The sequence below is a fragment of the Cydia splendana genome, chromosome 3 (genome assembly GCF_910591565.1).
Source record: "Cydia splendana chromosome 3, ilCydSple1.2, whole genome shotgun sequence".
Lineage (NCBI taxonomy): Eukaryota > Metazoa > Arthropoda > Insecta > Lepidoptera > Tortricidae > Cydia > Cydia splendana.
The window spans coordinates 10481429-10502935 of NC_085962.1; the positions used below are offsets into that span (position 1 = coordinate 10481429).

The following is a 21507-nucleotide window of genomic DNA, read 5'->3' on the forward strand; positions in this document are numbered from 1 at the left end:
TGGCTGTAAACTTCCACACGCTCAACTTGTAAACTTCAGTTCGGAGTGCACTCAATTAAGCCGCGACTCAGCGTTGCGCTGCTCAGTGCTCAATGCAACTTTGGAAACTTAAGTTGCAATGTTTGAAAGACGTGTTATACATACGGATTAAAACAGTAAAGGCGATTGGTCCACGAAGTGTAGTTTGTTTGACTCTAAATAAATGACAATTCTCTCAATTTTGTTCGTGGCGCGGTAGGTGATCCTGACCAGCTAATAGGCGCTTTGTTAGTCTACCACAGCATTACCACTTTGTGTTTTTGAAGTGAAATAAGAAACGTTAAAGATAAACAAGTCTTTCGTCAATATTTTTGTCGTGTAATCTTTCGTCAATATTTCTTTTGTTTCAATTGCCCGTACCACCTAGGTTCTATTGCTGTCTAAAGTTTCGTCGTTTCGTCGTTTCATGTAGTTCCCTTAATCCGCATTTACTTATTCAATCTTCGGTTTGCCCAGTGATTGAAAAAACACGACAACTCAGATAGGTACGTCGGTACCTTAAATTCGATCGAAAGAATCTATTAAAGGGATAATAAAACTAAATTATACAATTTGGTCGCAGAAAACGGGAGTAATAAAAACACTCGGATTGATGTTGCATGCGTATAAATTGCAATTGCACCGCCGGGTTCTAAAAACATTCCTCTATCGGCTCTATCTATAGAAATATTGTAAAGCGGCCAGTTAGGTATTCAGCATGATAGCTTTTACGTCATGAAAAACCGAACCATTTTTACAAAATGCACCTACATATTTTAAATCACAAACAAAACATCGCAGCCAGTGGAAAAAGCTCCACGAAATGAAATACCATGGTAATAAGTAATCTGAACGTAAAAAAATCTCTTTCATTATTTCTAATTGGAATACGACAAAAAACTCGTTGAAAGTAAACGAGTAGGTGGGTACATTAATGAGCGGGATGGAATTCGTTATTGAATAATTCATAAAATCCTTCCGCTTAGCATTCGGACCTTCGAGCAACACCGGCTTCCGAAGATTCGGACTCAAGCTGTCAAAAACAAAATGGAAATCAACGTCACTTGGTATTAGCAAAGAGAATCCTATACAATAGAGGGGTCCTGATATAGTAAATTTTGTAATCACAGTAAATTTACTGCCATCTATCGACACACGACTAAAACTCAAAATGAAAACGTATAAAATTATCAAAAAAATGTATATACATACATAGATAAATGATTTTATTATTTTTATATCATTTTGACCCATGTTCATTCACTGATATCTATGTGTTAAAATTGTTAAATATGAAACGGTGTCGTCACGCCATCTAGCCGAGCATAGGCTAAAGGTGTGTGCGCCATCTATCCGAGAATGACTTTTTCTTGATTTCCGAGGCACGTTTTTTCCTTAGACTTTATTCATCTTATACGAAGTTACATATGTCTTTTAAATCTTCGACTGAATTAAAAAACCGATAATAATCCCAATACGCCGATGAAGCCAAGTCTCCTGTGCAACGCCAAGCTACTTTACCTAATATGTCTAATGTCTCAATTACCAAATTTAGAAGTTATATTTTTGGCCTTTATGATTCTTAGAAGAAAAACGAATTATGTTTTTTGATAATACGTGTGTAAATTTGTCTAATTTTATTAACAGTCGTCTTAAATTTGCCAACATGTTTGCTACCAACGTGGTATTGAAAAATCACTGCCTTTGATCTACGATGTTGCCCACTTCCTACTTGTTTTATCTGTTCCCGGTTTCCTTTAATCGGCATGGAAGCTGAGTCAGTAGTGTTTTGGCATTTCCCGAGAGATAATATACCGTTTACATAAAATAATGCATTTAACTGTCGAGAAACTTTTTAATACCGTTGCTCAAAAAGGGGCTTAGGTACGGGCTGTTAAGCGTTCGCGAACGTCTTTTTTGCGAACTAGTGCTTTTTACTTTTCCATTTTTTTTTTGTATCTTATCGTCATCCATACGTCCACATCCTAATTAACCTACACACATATTTCTGTGACAGATAGTTTTAGCTAGTGAATATCCTAAAGCACAGATCATATATAGGTAGGTACTAAGTAGTCCTAAAATCAATAGAAGATCAAACATCGAATAGGTCGTTTCCACCTGAAAAAGTTAAAACCCAATCACATTATTTTAACACTGGTCCGAAAACAAAATATAATAGAAACTTTTTATAACAAACAAAGAGGCTTATTCTGATTGTAATAACTGGTTATGAATTTGATCTGGATTTATTATGGCTATGATGTGATGACTGTCAACAGTGTCATTTCTTCAACCCAAAACATCACTGTTGACAGCTGATAGATCATATCAAAAACAAATGCGGAACAAATTCAAATCCAGTTATTACAATGCGAAGAAGTCTCAAAGTCGCGAACCCCGCACAAAATAAGAAATCAATGAGAATGCCATCATCCAACCGGAACCGTGGGCGCGGCAACGTTTACCATAAAATCTCTTTTGTTGATTAAGCTACTTATGCAAATTAAACCTCTCGAAGGAAAATCTCGCCCTTTCGTTTCGAGAAATTTCACTTCGGCCAATTCGCCATTAGCCGAGACGAAATATGGTTGATAATTTATTTTAATCTCCATGGTAGATTATTTTATGAATGATATCCAGAAGTTAACACCATGTATTCTGATGCTTTACTGTACTGTAGGTACCTACATGTACCTATACAATAAATACATAGTTCATGTTTTGTTATATTGCGTTGCGTGCTTTCACTTTTATTTGAAATAAGTATTGAGAAATATTTCAAACAAAAAAACCGGACAAATCCCGGCGGACCGGACTCGCAAATCGAGGGTTCCGTACGAATTTAACCTTTTTAAATTTTTATTTTTATTTTGTACAATTTTATAGATTTTTCCCTGTACCTACTTGTAGTGTAAGACTATATTCTTGCCTTGCCATTCATAGTTCTAGGTCAACGGGGAGTACCCTCTATAACTTTTGATTCCCTTTGGAGTGTCGAAATACATGTTTTTACGGCACAAACGGCCGTATCTTTTTTTACGTCAACTGAGAAGTTCGGTTTTTTTTACATCAACTTCAAGGGAGTGTAGAGTTGTAGACCTGTGTATAATATATTTTTACATATGGTTTTAATTTCAACTCGATACCTCCACGCGATCCAAGGTAAAGGGTATTGACCGACATGCAGTCAGACTCGGACGGATTGACGAATAACAAAGTGAGAATTATAAGAGTTCCGTTTTTTTTCCTTTTGAGGTAGGTACGGAACCCTAAAAACAAAAATAGTTAAGCTGACATTCAGATGGCAACTGTTAATATCTGCTAAATGTTCGAGTAAGAATGGCTTTGAATATAAGGAGAATAAAAAATCTTAACTTCATTTGTGTCTTTTAGTCCTAAGGTTTTTAAAATGGTTTTTAATATGTACAGCAAAACGATTTTCTTTTAAATAACAAAAATAAATAATAAACTTTTTCTTCCTGTATTCAAAGAACGATTGATTATGGTAGTGTCACCACTCACTAACTCACTCTTCTCATCGATCACTCTTCAGAATCACTCTAACTAAATCTGACAGCTGATAGTCGAAATAGTAAGGGTACCTACTTAGAATAAATGTACAAATTTTCTGGAAAAATCACCGAGAAGTGTTTTTCAGAAGAGAATGGACAGCATTCGAAATAATAGTGTAGGTACATACTGTGCCATATGTCAAAGTCACAGCATCATTCATTAATCATTTCGATAACTGCAGAGCGGAAAAGGGTCAAATCGTTTATATGCTACCTACACAATTCAGCAAACAATATGTTCGAAAATCTGGAATCTTTTTTCTGTGAATTCTTCAAGTACCTAAACTCTTTGAATACACTACGCTGAACTTAAAATAACAGAACCGTCAAAAGGATTTCGTAAATGCGCTCTAAAGTCTCTCTGCTGCAGACATTTTGAAGTTTATCTTTTGCCGAGTGTATATAATAGCATTAATGGCATTATTAAGACCAAATGGGACGACCACTTCTCCATACAAACATTATTCGTTTGTAACGTAGTCCCCATTTTCCTCTCTGGATGTTAACATTATAGGAAATATTATTAACTAACTTTTATACTTAATAAGCGAAGAATCTGAACCCACGGGGCCTTAAATAAATAGAGGTACCTAATTTTTTACAATCTTTCTCAGTAAAGCTATGTTTTACAATGAACAATAATGTAGAGCTGGAAATGCAACTAAATTCTGTTTGAGCTTTTGTTTAGTTTAAAATATTTTCCTCGTTCGACTAATTTTTAAAGCGCTAACGAACGAATGTCTAATGAGGGATGAGGGACCGCCTAATGAGAAGATGAATAATTTATTATCTGTGTAGAAACATCCAAATGACTTGCAAAAAGTATTACGAATCGAGTGAGGGAATCGAAAAAAGTACTTATGCGTATTTACGGGTACAATACCTACATACATGCGACAAATTTATATTGAAATAATTATACAGGGATATAAAATATAAACAAACGGCTTGACGGAACTCAGTAAATGACAAATAAATTAGGTAAACGGAGTTTTCCCGCCCCAGGTAAAATTAACCCTCCCGAGAATCACGCGAGATCCACCTTCATTCCCGGCATCGTATACACTGTTCGGTGACCATAAAGAAGTGGAATTTCAAAGCCGCAGAGAACCCTTAGAGAAGCCGTTATACGCGCCGAGCACAAGGCTCCGTCGAGAGCCCCGAGCGACGCGTCGAATAACTCTCGCGGCCAAGATTTACGCGGCACACTAAACCCTCTGCTCATTTAAAATTCACACAAAGGCCAGACTTTAATTAGTTTCCTTTATAAACAGAACTGAAATTAGATTCTGACCAACTTTATATTTATTATCTCAACTTAACAAAAGAGTTTTTAAAGCGGAACTGCAAACGCATCGGCGCAAATTTAATCCCCGATGGAAATTGAGATTTTCATTCAACATTTTCCTTTATGCCGGAGATATGCGGCTAAATCTCCTTTCGCGGTCATAAATAATTTCACAAGAGATTTGTGGATGTCGACGTTGAAATTTCTAACACCAGCCGAAAGCGTTTGGTCTAAATTGAACTGGTGTAATGGACCATTAGGTTGGAGCATCCGCATTTGGCAACCGCTATCTCTTGAATGCTGCTTGAATGTAGTTCGACGGGATTTGTAACATTACTGCATTAAGCATTATTTGGCATTATCTATGTTTTTGATACCTACTGTTTAAAGAAAGGCAGTGTTTCCTTAACTACAACAGCATTCTAATTTTATAGGTGTAATCTTAATGATAGTCGATAGATGCACTGCAAGTTTGATTTACGAAATATAATCTGCACCGATCTCTCCAACAACTTTTGTATAGCGAATCGGTAGAAATTATATCACGTCTATCTTTTCGTCATCTTTCTCCGATCAATAAAAAAAGTTCAAATAACTTGTTTATTTGTGGAAACAATTATAATATTCACGTAACGGTGACAAGAAAATCCCGGATTTATCGCTTCAATCTCGACCACGAGGAAAGTAACATCGACACTTTAATTAGTTTTTTTGAAGTTCAAATTATTGCCAACAGGGCTACCTTATCTCTCCTCCGTTTGGCGATGACATTATATGTCAAGTAAAACTTTATCACTTACCTTGCGAAGAGATATGGTGGGATAAGACTCTTTGAACTTTCAATTCACTCTTATATTTTCTCACTTCCAGGAGACTAGGTATTCCGATATTTTAGCTGAAGAAGCAAAGATATGTAGGTAGGTATCTCAGTAGCTACTGCGGTAATCTAGGCATCTTTTACCAAGTGGCGAGCAGTATTCGTGCTTGCATCTCCTATACCCTTTATACGGGATTACGGTATAACGAGAGAAATGGTGCTGCCATCTATACAACTAACAACTAGCTATTGTTCGTCCTTTGATGTTGTTGCAATCACGATTCGATTAATTTTCGCCCGGTCGCGCGCCCGGCTCGGAGGATTCCGAGTTAAGTGCTTGTCTATCGACTGTGTGATTGGCAAGAACCAATCTGGGATTAAACTGGAACCTGCACTTACACATAATATAATATATCACTACTTGTTCAACTAGCCCTGGCCGCAGGGATTTAGTCTGCGTTATAAATCATCATCCCTTTCCCAACAGAAAGTGTATTTCAAGAAATTGAGCTGCCTCTCCACTTTTCATTTACCTATTTCTTAGACATTGCACCTCTTCTACAATCAATACTCTTTGCTAATAGGCATACCTATATAATTTTCCCGCAGTGATAACAAAATTGCTAAAATAAGTAAGTAGATATTTTTATGACGGGTTTCTGTTTGGCAACTCTACGTGCGCGTTGTACGTGCGCGAGTAATCCTATACAAAGCCGCACTTAGACCCGCCTGGCCAGCTTAGATACCTACCAATACGTACAATTTACTCATGAAATATTTGTCAAGTCAAGCCCTCAGGTCCCTTTGTCAAGTCAAGCCCTCAGAGCCCCCTAAGGACCCCAGAAGCCACCCCGGATCAACTACGGCCTAACTTACCTACAAACCTGGAAAAGTTTGTTGAAGAGTAGATGTACCTACACCGATGTAGGTACAAAGAAGATTATTTGGTAAAAAACCATCAACTGCCGCATCTTTATATTTACTAACTTTTGTCGGGCAAATTAGGACAAGTTAAAATATTCACTACCGAAGACAAGATGCTCGGGTCTCCGTTTGTGCCTAAATTCATATAGATAGGTACTTTCTTTGAATAACTTCAATGCAATAATTAGAAGCAACAAAAATATAATTAATGATAATGAATTATGAAATTAGTTAGCGTTCTTTCAGGAATTTCAGCGGCAAAGCAGAACCATCTACAACTATATAATGTAACTAAAGTCTATTGAATAAAGCGCCATCTCACGGTTATGTTTTGAACCCCAACGTAACTAAGTAGGTTCTCAATGCTCACAATACGTGATTCTAATTTACTTTTGTAATTTGTTAAATCAAGTTAAACCTAACTATTATTCGTATTATTAAATTACCTATATAAGTTTATTATATTATTTCGTATTCTAGATTCTAATAAATATGGCAGTTATTACAAAACGTGGTTTCCTATTGGTGTTTGAAATTATACCAAAGTATCCACCAATAGCAACCTGTTTACTTTAATCTAACCTGCCACATAATCGAGAATCGAGAACGCGCTACGTCAAAAAACAAGTTCTTCGGAATCTGTCAATCCGATGACTGTACATGTACATTCAGTGTATCCGCCTTGAAATTAATCAGTTTAAAGTGAATAAAAGTAAGTAAATGAGTTTATTATTGGTGTAAATATGCGTGTGACTGTATGTGAATGTGAATATGTGTATCGTTTGCATTATGAGGAACTATTGATTTCATTTCGTACTGCTCTTTAGTTACACATTCACGTCATTGATTTTCATTACAAAAATACGTTATCTTGCTTTGTTCTATTTCTTTTCTAAAGATATTACAATAATAGGTGATATATAAGCGCACTGACTTCCTTCGACGCTGTGGCGTAGTTGGTAACTACGATTAATGTTACGCATTGACAATCACAATAAGGTTGAACTTAACGCAATTATTTGGTGGTTTCCTCTGTTATTGTGTTTATGCATAAAAGAAAGCGTTTTAGAATGTCATTAGCCCACTTCTCTAAGTCATAGATTAGTTGTTTTATTGGGTGAAGTAGTTTTAGTCAATTGCTGCTATGTGATCTGCTTAATTGGGATAGTTATGAAAATGTGTCAGGCCGCCCCGCCGCCGCGCGCACAGCGACGCCCTAATTTATATTTCCAACTCGCTCCCACATCCACCATATCCATGCTAAGATATGTTTATCGCAATATGTGCATACTTCCTACTTTTCTAGATAACACTGATAAGATAGTGTACATACATGTATCTGAGTAAGCATGTGAGTTTCAACTGTTTGATGTACTTAGGATTTGATGCAATAATCTCTTTCAAAATTGTTGTAGGTAAGGCAGCTTCAACATGGCCCAAGTACAAGCATTATATGACTTCACTGGCGAACCAGGAACCACTGAGATGTCCATCACCGCGGGAGAAGTGCTGACACTGCTGAACACAGAAATCGGTGAAGGCTGGTGGGAAGGCCAGAATGCTCAAGGTCAGACAGGCCTCTTTCCTGCCGCTTATGTGAAAAAGCTGGATGACCCAGTATCCACACAAACTAAAACAGCTCCAGCTGCACCAAGGTATGACCAAGCAAATGATGACTGGAGTGACACTAACTACCAACGCAACCCTTCACAAGAAGATGGTTGGGATGATGACTGGGATGACGATACATACTCTGAAATTGGTCCTAGTGCACAGCAACAGAAACAGTATAGCCATCAGACACCCCTGGCACCTCTTCCTGGCATGCCCATTAATGAGTACAATCAAAATATTGATGACACTGCATCTACCTTCAGCTCAACAGTAGGAACCGTAAGAAAAAATAAATTTGCTCCATCATCAAAAGTTAGTGGCGAAAGCTACCTCCTGGCAACTCTTAATGTGGAAGTGCCTGACTCGGAAAAGGTATACATAGTACAAAACGAAGAAGGATATGTGTGGTCTCCTATCACTCAACCCTACTATGTCACTGTAGCTTCTCCAAAAAAGGAGTCAAAATTCAAAGGAATAAAAAGTTTCATTGCATACCAATTAACTCCTTCATTTAATAATATTCAAGTGTCCAGAAGGTACAAACACTTTGACTGGCTTCATGAAAGATTGCAGGAGAAGTTCACACTCATCCCTATCCCACCTCTGCCTGACAAGCAGATCTCTGGCAGGTATGATGAGCAGCTAATTGAGCGTAGAAGAGTACAGCTACAAGAGTTTGTAGACTGGATGTGCAAGCATCCTGTGCTCTCCAAATGTGAAGTCTGGCAACACTTCCTCACATGCACCGATGAGAAGCGCTGGAAAGCTGGCAAAAGACAGGCAGAGAAAGATATTTTGATAGGCCTTAATTACTGCATATCACTAGTCGTCCCAGAAAAAGCTTTGTTACAGTCCCAAGTAGACCAGATAACAGAACAGTCCCACACTTTTTTTGCTAGTATGGATTCCTCTGTCAAATTTCTCACAAATATGAGTGTTGCACAAAGCAAAAAATTCCAGACTCAGTATAAGATTGATTGTCAGAAAGTGGGAGAAGCATTTTACAATTTGGGTAATGCACTTAGTTTGGATGAAGGGTCAGTAGTTTCTACCTCCAAACTGACATCTGCTATAAAAATGACTGGCGGAGCTTATATAGAGATTGGTAGAATGTACGATGAGCAACCTAAATATGATTGGGACCCATTAGGTGACAAATTCCACCTATACAAAGGTATCGTCGGCAGCTTCCCCGATGCGTTAGCCAATCACAAGGGAGCAGTCGCAAAGAAACGTGAATGCGAAAAACTTACTGCAGAACACAAAATGGAAGTTGCGCAGCTCAATGAAGTATTAAGAAGGACTGACGTTATTTCATATGCGCTTCTTGCCGAAATCAATCATTTTAAAGCGGAAAGGACAATAGACTTGAAGGCCACAATGCAAAAATTCTTGACACAACAGATCACATTTTACAAAAAGATTGTTGACAAGTTAGAGAGCACATTGCAGCAGTTTGATGATTAGGATCATTCTTCAGTTGAACGTAAAAAAATTGCATACATTAAGTTCTAAGAACTTTGTCATTTTGTTCATAATATGGAATACAAACTACAAGTATTAAATGTTTGTAGAAATGCATTTGCTACGGATAATCCAAAGGAATGGTGCGAAATTAAAATTAAGTGAATTAATGAATTTTTAATGTATTGAATGTGATGCAATTGTGGACTGAACTAACTATAATATCTGTATGGTAAATCAATTGAGTTTTTTTGTATATATAACTATTAGAGTTAATTATTTTATATCAATAATTTGTGATGTGATATTTTTTATCAATTTATGTATACCAATTTCATACTGTACTGAATTGCTACGAATCAATTATTTTGAGACATATTTTGTATCTAATTTAGAATAAGTATTGTATTATATCCCATTCCATTTGTAAGATAATATAGGGTTCTAATAAAAATGTAATTTGTTCACTCTTGTTTAAATGTCTCGACCAATAGGCTTACTTTACGGAGGCCATAGAAAACCTACCTCGAATAGCTTAATACTATTAAGCCACGGCATAAGATCGCCGAAACATATTCTAGTAAGTATGTAAACTTGATAAACAAAAATTTTATATTTGGTTACTGATATTTATAATAATGAAGTGTCTCCTTTTTTCAGGTGAACAGAGGAGACCATGTGCAGTGGAAGGTGAGGGCGCCGTAACTGACCAGTAATCATGGCAGAAGAGAAGAAAAAAGACGGAACCGAACTCTTAAGCAAAAAGAAGAAGGTCAAACCGCGAAAATCCAGGGACGCAGACTGCTGTAGTGTAAATTTTCTAAAATGTGTTCTGCACATATTCAATGTGGTATTTTTGGTAAGTTGACTTTTAATTTTTACATACACTTGTGGACAAATTTAGAGGATCACAAAAAAAAGTTTAACAACTTTTAAATATTTATAAATTTGAAATGAGTTTAGGTGCTGTAATCCAGTAATTTCAACCTTTTTCTTTTGCGTTCCTCTAAATTTGTTCATGAGAATATGTATAGTCCGTCGAGCCATTTCCCTCGGTAGAAAAAAAAGCGGCAAATTTTTAAAAATGTAGGCGCGTAGGGTTATCGTCCCATAGAAAATATTAATTTCGTGCCTTTTTCTACTGACAAAGTTGCTTGGCCGGCTATATATATTGTATACATGATATGGATTAGAATTGTGACAATTCACAATAATTGTACTATAATTAGGTACAATTATTGTGAATAGGTATAGGGGAGAAGTAGCATGAAGGAGCCATGTTTAGAAAGAGCCACTTGCATTAGGTATTTCGGCAGTTTCAGAGCGAATTATGTAAAATTTTAATGGGTGACGGAAATTCAGTATTGTATACCGAAATAATGCAAGTGGCTCTTTCAAATCCTGGCACCAATCCAAAGTCCAGTGTTACAGAAATGAACATAACTTTTTAATATTTTCGAATACTCAATAAGTAGGTACCTACCTAATAAATTTTCTCGAATTAAACACTACCCTTTATGAACAGGACCCTATTTTGTTTGGATAAATTACTGACACTTGGTATTACCCTGGTATTCTTGGTAACTCGTGTGAGGTAGCCTAACCTAATTATGTAGATAAAGAAAAACCTGAAAAACAATCGTTGAACGTTTCATAACTATCCCAATACTAGGGTTCTTACACCTACTGCGAACACCCCACCCACTGTTATGTTATCTCACGCAGAAATTACACACTTATTGCCCAACAGTTTACCACATTATTGTGAGGTTATCTCACAGGTATCTTAATGAATTCTTTCATTTTCTGTCATAAGGAACACTTGCCTAATATTGTCACGCACACACAATCTGATAATTGTAAACGCGATCAAAAATGCTGTGCTTACACCTTACATAAAGGGTGAAGTATAATTAAATGTGATTGGTAATTGGGCGGTTAAACGTTTCTAATAACTCGTGGTTTCTATACATGAAAGCATTATACCTGTGATGGAAGTGTCATGCGACGTAGCATTGTTTTGAGTCAAACAGTCTGACAACAGATAAATATTGTTTCATTACCATTACATAGAAAATTATGACGGACCGTTATCCACCAATACACAGGTGCACTGCGCTGCGGCGATCTGAGTTACTAAAAAAATACAGGCGCGCGCTGTAAGCACAAAACAAAATCAAAGACTAACATCCTCATGTACAGTTTGCAGGCATAGGCGTGCTATGTGTCGGTGCGTGGACGGTGTCGTCGCGACACCGCTACGTGCCGCTGCTGCCGTCGCCGACGTACCCCGCCATAGCGTATCTGCTGATCGCCGCCGGGGCCGCCGGCCTGCCGCTGGCCGCGCTCGGCTGCTGCGGCCTCAAGACTGAGAACAGAACCAGTTTACTCTGTGTAAGTACATGACGACCATAGCGTAACTGCTGATCGCTGCTTGTGGGCCGCCGGTCTAACGTTCGGCAGAGTAGGTACTTTCAAATACAGGAAAATACCGTTGTAGAATATTTCGCAACTTTGACCGCTTTTTACCGATAGACTCGAGAATACATTCCAGAGATCCTGAGAAATTCGACAAATTTGGCCTACAGGGACACGTAATATTATTGAATATTACGTGTCCCTGTAGGTAGTTTTTTTTTTTTTTTTTTTTTTTAATCTACGTTTTTAAAAGGAACCTTTGTCAAACGGGACATGTCGGCTCCGTTGGGCCTCTACATTATATGAGTTTCAATAAATGTTATACTAGTTATCAAAAAAATGGTACACTAATTTTGCAGTTTTAGACAGGGGTTCCGCCAAAATCGACTGAAAAACCCCAACATCAATTTCTTTATAGTCCCCAGCTTCAAATAATTGTGCCCTCTTGACTCGAGTCCGGACACATTCCATTAAGAAGTGCTGTACATCTTCGACGGAGCCGCAGATATCGCAGTTGGGCGACTCTGCTTTCCCCATCAGATGAGCAAACTTATTTAATGGAATGTGACCGGACCGAAGCCTGTGGGCACGTACAATATTCGCCCGGTTTAAGTCAGTTAGTTCCCACCAGGGTATCCGAGGAGGCTCACATTGAATGGTCTTGTACCAGATTCCTTTTTCTTTCGATCTTTCATCAAAGAACTCCTTCCAGTGACCATACATTTTACTTTTATACTTTGCGACTATTTCTGAGAAGTCTGGAGCGACATCAATCTCAGTTCCCCCAGAAGCAGCCGCTGCCGCCAACCGGTCAGCCTCCTCGTTTCCCACCAGGCCGATATGTGACGGAACCCACTGTATTTTCAAACACCTTCCGCAATTTCGGAGCTTAAAAATTTTCATTAGGATTTTGTACGCCAGTGAAAAGCACCGTTCGCCTGAGGCACACCGGCTCAAATGCTGAATGGAGCTTTTACTGTCCGTGAAAATTGCCACATTGGGATAATTTTGATTTTCAACAAACACTAAAGCCTGATAAATCGCACTGAGTTCCGCGGTCATTATAGAAACTCCAGTCGAAATTTTGTATTGTGCTCTTGTGGCACTAAAAGGATCAAAAAAGGCAGCCCCTATTTTTTTATCGCACTTCGACGCATCAGTGAATATTCTATAGAAATTGATATATTTTCTATTCAGTTCTTGAACCACATCAATCCGCAGAGCATCGGCGTTGTGTTTGTGTTTTGCACCAACAACAGATTCTAAACCGTTGTACAAGACTTCATGTAATTCAATTTTTGACACCCAAACATCTAATTGAAACATTGGTAATGGGAATGACGACTGAATATGCTCTTCAGAGATTTCCTCATTTACGATAGCTAGCAAAGGTCTTTTCCTTGTCTTAGTCCAGTACCCTCTTTGGCATGAGGCCCGCAACTCCAGAACGTCATCAACCGTGGCGCTATTTGACCAGGTAAGTGATTTCAAGCAAAACCTAGTGGCCAGGAACCATCTACGGAGTTGCAGTGGCACAAGACATAGTTCGCTTTGCATAACATGAATCGGTGTAGACCTAATAAACCCTCCGATTACCCTTAGACCTTGGTTTTGAATTTTTTCAAGCTTATAGATGTGTCTGTTGGCGCTATTGTGAAAAAGTGCACTCGCGTATCCAGTCTAGGTAGTTACAAGTTAATTGCCTTCTTTTTTTCGTCCACGCTTTTAATGCTACAAATATTTGGCGCTTAAACTCGCGACTTAAACAAAATATTAATCAGCCCTACAACGTTAGTTACAGATGGTTTTAATCCATATTATACCGTTATGTTAAACAAGGTAAAGTCGATAATTATTTAAAACGCGCCGCCCTATCGTAAGATGCTTGTATTAATTGCTTGTAATAATGACTTTATGATTACAACAACAATTTAAAAAATAATTTTATTAAAAATATATCTATCAATCACCAACTAAAGATGACACACTGTCTCAATTACGATGAGTCAAATCATACGTAATTCATTTCACAACCTTAGCGGTTGTGAGCCTGACCTCTGACTCACTTGATAATCAATATCAATTGACCTTCGAGTTCATCCTTTGTTTTTAGGCGGTGATACGTTAACACATTCACTGCCAAGCACACGTAGGTATGTGTGTTCATTTTGTACTGGAAACGGGGCGCCCGGCACCGAAAGTGTTAACAAACGCCTTGTAAACATCAAATAAACGGTGATGTAATTTGGAATCGTTCCAAATTGTGATAAAATTAACTATGTAATGTACCTAACATCGTTATGATCGTATAGAAAAATATCATTTTCGCTAGGAATATATTTCACGGGCCACGGATACTTCGACAAACATAATACCTACTCGTAGGTATATTATAATTCCATCTTGATTAGATTTGTTTGAAGCAGCAAGTGCCGCACGTCCTTCTATTGTTTGGCTAGCTCAGAGCTGGTCGGCAAACTTCCGTCCACCCAAAAAATTTACACTGAAAACAAAATTAATATTTTTCTAGAAATAGAGAAATTTAATGCGTTGGTTCTTCTTCTCACAAATTAGCCGACCCTTGGGCTAGCTGATTGGAGAAGAAGAAGAGATTATAATTGACGTAATATCTTAACCCAAAAAACAAAGGGTGGCCTTGTCCAGAGCCTCTAATAATCCCATATGTACTAATTTGCTTAATTAATCAATAACCTGATTGCATACTTATTTCGATAGTTTACTTGCAGCAAAACTGCAGGCTACTCTTCCCACTCCTGCTGATGCATTACTTTTAGATCCCGACAATACTCCCACTCGTAGATCAGTTCGGGCCACAAACAACACATAAGGTACCTATAGTTCGTTTTTTTTTTAGGATTAGAAATAAGGTAAACAATCTTGATGTGTCTTTTAATTGAAAAACACATTTTAAAAATAAGTTACGGCAAATATGTAACAATTATGAATCTAATACGATCATTTATATTCTCCTGCTTTCATAAGTAATCGTTTTTGATTTTTAAAAAGCGTTTTTCAATTAAAAGACATGTTAAGATCGCTTACCTTCTTGCAAGTTCTTTCTAATGCTAAAAAAACGAACTATACACTTAGTTTAGGTAGGGGGTTCTAAATAGTTATTTGTACAACAAGAGATCAAAGTTTGATATTTCTTCGAGTGCTTATTTTGAGTCCCGTGCAAGCGAAAGATACTATAATAGATTCACGAGCGTAGCGAGTGAATCTAATTTAGAATCTTGAGCGTAGTAAGGGATTCAAAAGCGCACGAGATGTAAATAACTTTGATCTCGTGTAGTACACAAAAATTTTCACCCTAAGCAGTGAGAACATACCTAGAGGGACAGAGATAATAGAACCCAAGTATATCGAACTTGTATTAGACCCCGCATGTTGAAATGACATTTGACTATAAAGGTCACTTGAATGTCATTTTGTCTCACTCAGTGAGCAAAATCGCATTTTGCTCACTGACTAAGACACATTCAATGAGCAAAATGCGATTTTGCTCACGGAGTGAGACAAAATGACTCAGTGAGCAAAATCGCATTTTGCTCACTGTTTTTAAGAAGCAAAGTACCCTTGTTCGAGCTTCTGAGGTGAAAAAGTGTTTTATTAATCAGGAGTTGGAATTTCTATTATAACTATTATAAGTTCTAAACGGTAGCTGACTGGTGCACTGGGTAGCTAACTGGGCGGTTGTGTATTGTTTACTAACCGCCTGAGTTAATGATAGCCCTTAACCCTTAACTTGTTTGTTATGATTCCAGTACACATATTTCCTGCTCATAACGTTCTTCCTGGAGGCGGGCGCGGGCGCGCTGGCCTACTACTACGAGGTGGAGGTGGAGCCCGAGCTCAAGGCGGGGCTCAACAGCACCTTCGTCACCAACTACGCGCTTGACACGGTCGTCACGGACGCGGTGGACCGCATGCAGACTGAAGTAAGTTTTAGCTTACATCATGCAGCGTTAAGCTCTGGTTTTCCTAGGATAGCGGTGCCGTAATATAGCGGCCGTCTCCATACAAAATACTACGACATCCATATTTAGCCGTATTATTTTGTATGGAGACGGCCACTATATGACGGCACCGCTATCCTAGGAAAACCGAGCTTTAGGGTCAGTTGCGCCAAACCATTTGTCACCGTTACAACGTTCGCAAATTTTTCTTGTGTGGAAAATTATATAGTTCAATGCTGATTGCTGTTGATCAATTGTGGTTGGTGTAACCGGTCCTTGCTGCTGCAGCGTTGGCGTTGGTGATGTGATGTCACTGGAAATGTTTTGAAAAGCGATCCTGCAACGTGATGTTTTGTAGTCTATCTGTTATCACTAATAGAATGACAATATTTCTTCTATGATGATTGATGATGATTTTTATCTATGTTTCAAGTGAACACTCTAAAACCTGCTTATTTCTCTATGATTATAAGCAAACATCGGATTCTAGGGGGCAAATTGTATGACGGGATCCCTATCCGTCATACAATTTGCCCCCTAGAATCCGATGTTTGATTATAAGTATTTACTGTGTAGATTTTCGTTGTTTCAATCAGAGATAAGCAACTGTCCGTAAAACTATTATCTATGCCTGATATGCCTCTGTTACAATATAATATTAGTTTCTAAGTGGTTATTTTCCACTTACAGTTTAAATGCTGCGGGGCAGTGGACTACAAAGACTGGCGGCGAAGCATATGGCACGAGTACGACTCGGAGCTCCTCGTACCGGACTCGTGCTGTAAGACGGCCTCGCCGCGCTGCGGGGCCCGAGACCATCCTTCCAACATATACTATACGGTAAGACATAGCTAGATGAATCAACTTTTTCTTGTCTCTTGTTGCTATGGTTACGATCGTTTTGGTCACTCTGAACTTAAAACCTTGATTTTATGAACGTAGTATAACATTTCTTCTAACAAACTATTCTACTATTCTCGCCTGGCTGACGGCACAAAATAACTAAAAAAGTTGTTCCACCCACCTACAAGTTGTGGTGGGTCATGGATGGATCAAGGTTTTTCAAGGTAGGCAGATGAGTGCAATTTCCGATATCAACTCACCTGTTTGAACACGGCATAGTGACCAGAAAAAGATAGGTAACCTAACTGATTCATATTATTTATGTTGGATACTTTCCATTGGAACTTAGTTCATTCGGTTCGGTAGGTAAGTTAGTGAAATGTGAAGAAAAAAAATGTTTTTAATTACTTAAAAATCTTAAAATAGCCTTGACCATATTTTTACAGGCAACTCTATTTATATAGGTACAGTCACCTGCAATAATATATTACAAAACGAAGGTCGCAAAAATCTCTGACACGATCTTATATGTAGAGCCATAAGAGCGTGTCACATATTTTTGCGGCCTTCGAAGAGTAACATATTATTGCAGGTGACTGTACATAGGTATGTTCAGGAACATATTTTATTTCATAAAATATAAGTTTCATCTGGTAGGCAGATTGGTGACGGTCGGCCTTACATGGGATCTTAGACCACTAGTGCTATAGTCGAGCGACGTGAGCAAATTTATAAACAAGTATATTTTCAGAGAGAGTGACAGAGAGACAAAACGACGTTATGCGGGCTGTACACACTCGTCGAGAGACCCCGAGATAGGCTGAGGAAGAGTGTGTACATGCTGCTCCCTTCTCGTCTCGCTCTTCCTTGTCTCGTCCCGCGCTTCTCCGATTGGATCGGAGCGGTGCCGAGACTCTCGGCGAGAGGCTCACGACGAGTGTGTACAGCCGACATTAGAACCGTTTTTTATTCCGCGCGATATTCTGTATCAAGTTTCGCGCGGCGCGCCTTTTCTTTTGTTCCCTTCTAATCTCTTTCTTTCCTGCCATTACACCGCTGTTAATTTGCAGGGCTGCGTCCGGCACTTCATAATCCACATCCGCGAGCACCTGATCATCCTGGCGGCGGTGGGCGTGGGCATGTCCGTGATCCCCATGTTCGGGTTCGTGTTCGCGTGCGTGCTGTACGTCAAGATCAAGCACGTGGTCGACTGACCGAGGCCTAAGCCCTCGTCCGCCAACACCCGCAAGGTGAGCTTCTACTGTACGTTAGAGCCCGTTTCCTAAGAAGGTCCAGTTACTGAGGCGCTACCGCAAAAATCGAAATTCGCAAATTGTGGGGATCTTTCTCTTTTACTCCAGTGAAGGCGTAATTAAAGTGACAGTGACGGTTATAGTCCTGAATCCCGCAAAAATCATACCTATGGACCGGCACGTTAACACGGTAGTTTACATCCTGAATCTTTCCGGGACGGCACCTGCGCGCTGTACCACAATAAAACGGTGTGTTGGAAACTAATGGGAACATTTCTATCAAATGTAATAGAAATATGTAGAAACTAGATCCTGTTTTTTCTAGACAAAGTCATCCAGCGAATAGTAAAATTCTATCGGATTGTGTGTTTTATTAACTATTAAATTAAATTAACTATTAAATTAAAAAAATAAAGCCTAAACTATACGTATGCCAAAAAATCCATTGTACGCCTAAAATGCCTTATATCATTTTGGAAAAGAGCTGATACTGTTCAAACTGGTTTCTATTGTTACGTTTGTCACCGTCGAATTCGGGTACGAAAGCCTAAAAACTATAGGTGCCTACTTTTGTAACATACTGTTACTTTATAGCACTTTCCGTGCCTATGTCGAAAATTTAAACAGCCATATGTAGTGTAAAACGTACCTCTGTACGTTGCATCACACGTGCGAATAGGTAATACGCAACTCGTGTCGATTTAAAACAATCCCTTCGGTCGTGTTTTAATTGCCGCTCGCCATCGTTGCGAATTTCCTACTTTCCGCACTTGAATCGTAAATAACTATTAACTTATAGGTGTTCGACAAGTCCGCCTCCGTCGGTGACCTGTCTCGGGCCGGACGAGGCTGCGCGGCGCGGCCGCGGCCGCTGCCCCGGCCGCCGCCGCGCACGCGCCCGCGCAGCCCGCGCCGCGCACCGCCGCCCGCGCCGGCGCCCGCGCCCGCGCCGTGCCCGCTGCACCCCGACCGGCGGCGGCGGCGGGGGGAGCTGCCCGTCCCCGCCGCGCCCGTAATAGCCACTATAAGCGACAACGTCAGTATATAAACGCATCCGCCGCTGTTGGTCGACGAGCCTCGGCGAACGCCCGGCCGCCCTCGAGAAACATAAATGTATCTCCATATTTATAAAAACGACACTTTTAATTTAAGCTTTAATGGCATATAGGGCATTTCGCTCGCATGCGGAATGTGCGAATGAAAATAAAATTTACATCAATTTGTAACTTCGAATCGACTTCAGGATTCCATATTTATAAATCATCGATTATTGTGAAAGTCGCCATAACGTTCGTGTCTTATCATCAATAATCACCATTTAAACTCTCTTTAATGATTAGGTCGTCCCAATTTTATTTGATTTGATAAACGTGCAATGAATTTCATACCTATTTTATTTTATTTCTATACATATTTTAGAGTGGTATTCCACCAGTCCAATTTCCTAGTCCAATGTGCATTGTCACTCACTAACTGAGCAAAATGTGAGACGCGAATAGGTATACATTGGACATATAAATTGGACAGGTGGAATACCAACCTTAGCATTGAAGCAAAATTAAAATTAAATTTAGAGCTACTTTGCTACTTTTCATTTAATGTAAAGCCAAAATTTGATTACATATATTTTCGAAATAATTTATTAATTTAGGTACTAAACGTTAATCGAATATACACCGTAAGTTACCTGCGCTTTGTACGTTGTTTTTTTTTTATTATATAAGAAAATACCTATTAAGGGGGTTTATTTTTTCTATTTGCTTTAGGTATATATTAACAGATCTGAGTAGTAGTAGGTACCTATTTGTAGTATATTTTTTTATTTCATGTAATTTCGTACGGCAATATCTACTAAGTATGTGGCGCACTCTTATACTAGAGTTTGAATCGCCCATGCTAGTTAAGCGTGATCATGTCACCCCACTGGATACGAAATAGAACATATTTACAGTTTTTAAGAGGATAATGGAAGACTGCTTTGCCATACCACGGTTAAGAAGGGCGAGAATGCCGCCGTTATAATTTGTACTCGTTACATTTATTTTGGAGCTTAGGGTGGTATTCCATCTGTCCAATACATTGGTCCAATATGTATTTTGCCTCACATTTTGCTTAATTGGGCAATGAAATTGGACGGGTGAAATACCACCGTTAGATACACTAATGCTCTTTTTATCATCTCAACTCAACATTATTTTAAAAATACTTTTACATATTTTCCTAGAACTTGAATTTGGACCATATTTATAAGTTGTGGACTAAACTTAACTGATTTGACGGTACCATTTAAATGTTAACACTTCGGGGGTTCAGGGTTAAATCTGAAGTGCTCGAGGTGAAAAAGTTCAACGACTACGTTATGATAGAATGAAAAACTATAATGTTCATATTGTTCAATAGTGTAGCGTAGCTAGAATACATCGATGACTTAAAGCAAAAATATTGCACTCTAAAGATCTACTTAATCTAAGAAATGTTATACGTATGTATTACTAGTCAAATGAGGTCAGTTGTGGCCACAACGCCTAAGTAGGATACAAATACGCTGGCATGGCGTAAGGGCTAAAGGCCCTTTCATCGTGACCGCAATTGTGTCGCTTAACTTCAAACTCGGGTAAATCTATTCGACCCTCTCAGCAAATATCTACCCTATTACCTTTACTTAATACCAAAATCGCATAATCTGACAGATGGATTTACATGTGTTTGAAGTTAAGCGACTCATTTTTCCTTTCTGTGAGTGGGTACTGGGATAGCGTAGCGCACTTGTTCCAACTGACCTAACGTCATCATTTCAAACGCAACATGCTATATTTTTGCTTGAAGCGATCGAGTTGACCGAATTTATATGTCCATGTATCGAAATTGTAAGAAATAGTGTTAAGGTAAGGGACAATTATTAAAAATGTTTGATATTTGTAAAATGGTGCTATATTTTTGTTATCAGTGATAATAGGCATCAACGTTGATAAACTGAATGTATCTCAAGTAAATTGATGTCCAGTGTTGTTCTGTTGTTGGAAACATGGTGGCGATGGAGATTTCCTTTGTTTCACATTTTAAGTAAAACAAAAAAGTTTCAGTGTAACCTAAACCTATCCAGGCTTTTCATTCATAACTTGCTAAATATGTAATATGTCCTTTAGGAATCACAATGGGCAGGACGAAGCTAGTGTGAAAAATCCAGCCCAACGTCAACACATACTCGTATAAGTATACTTATATACATCACATATGTCTATCGACTCGATTGTAGTCTACACCTAAGAGAACAGTGCCTTACTAAAATAAGATTATAGATGTTGCTTAGATTGTA

At 38.6% G+C, this 21507-nt stretch overlaps 2 protein-coding genes across 3 annotated transcripts in view; both read left to right on the forward strand.

Moving 5' to 3' along the window:
* The window catches only part of LOC134806511 (CD151 antigen-like), a 201060-nt gene extending 181941 nt beyond the window's left edge, over window positions 1-19119 (forward strand). The window contains exons 3-8 of the mRNA XM_063779794.1: window positions 10361-10559; window positions 11903-12094; window positions 15904-16077; window positions 16786-16935; window positions 18009-18188; window positions 18991-19119. Of these exons, the coding sequence (XP_063635864.1) occupies window positions 10419-10559; window positions 11903-12094; window positions 15904-16077; window positions 16786-16935; window positions 18009-18152 (801 nt within the window). The 5' untranslated portion in view covers window positions 10361-10418 and the 3' untranslated portion in view covers window positions 18153-18188; window positions 18991-19119. The remainder of the gene's footprint in view (window positions 1-10360; window positions 10560-11902; window positions 12095-15903; window positions 16078-16785; window positions 16936-18008; window positions 18189-18990) is intronic.
* LOC134806488 (sorting nexin lst-4) lies at window positions 7212-10167 on the forward strand. Of its 2 annotated transcripts, none has more exons than XM_063779758.1 (2): window positions 7212-7334; window positions 8038-10167. In XM_063779758.1, exon 2 carries the CDS (start codon window positions 8054-8056, stop codon window positions 9701-9703), a length of 1650 nt encoding a protein of 549 aa, XP_063635828.1. In that variant the 5' UTR covers window positions 7212-7334; window positions 8038-8053; the 3' UTR covers window positions 9704-10167. The 2 variants fall into 2 exon arrangements, with proteins under 2 accessions (XP_063635828.1, XP_063635829.1); XM_063779759.1 differs by having other exon boundaries at window positions 7248-7338; window positions 8043-10167.
* Window positions 19120-21507: the final 2388 nt, after the last annotated feature.

Bases quoted from the DNA above. Each gene is read 5' to 3' on its own strand.
- LOC134806488 (XM_063779758.1), top strand. From the start codon at position 8,054: ATGGCCCAAGTACAAGCATTATATGACTTCACTGGCGAACCAGGAACC.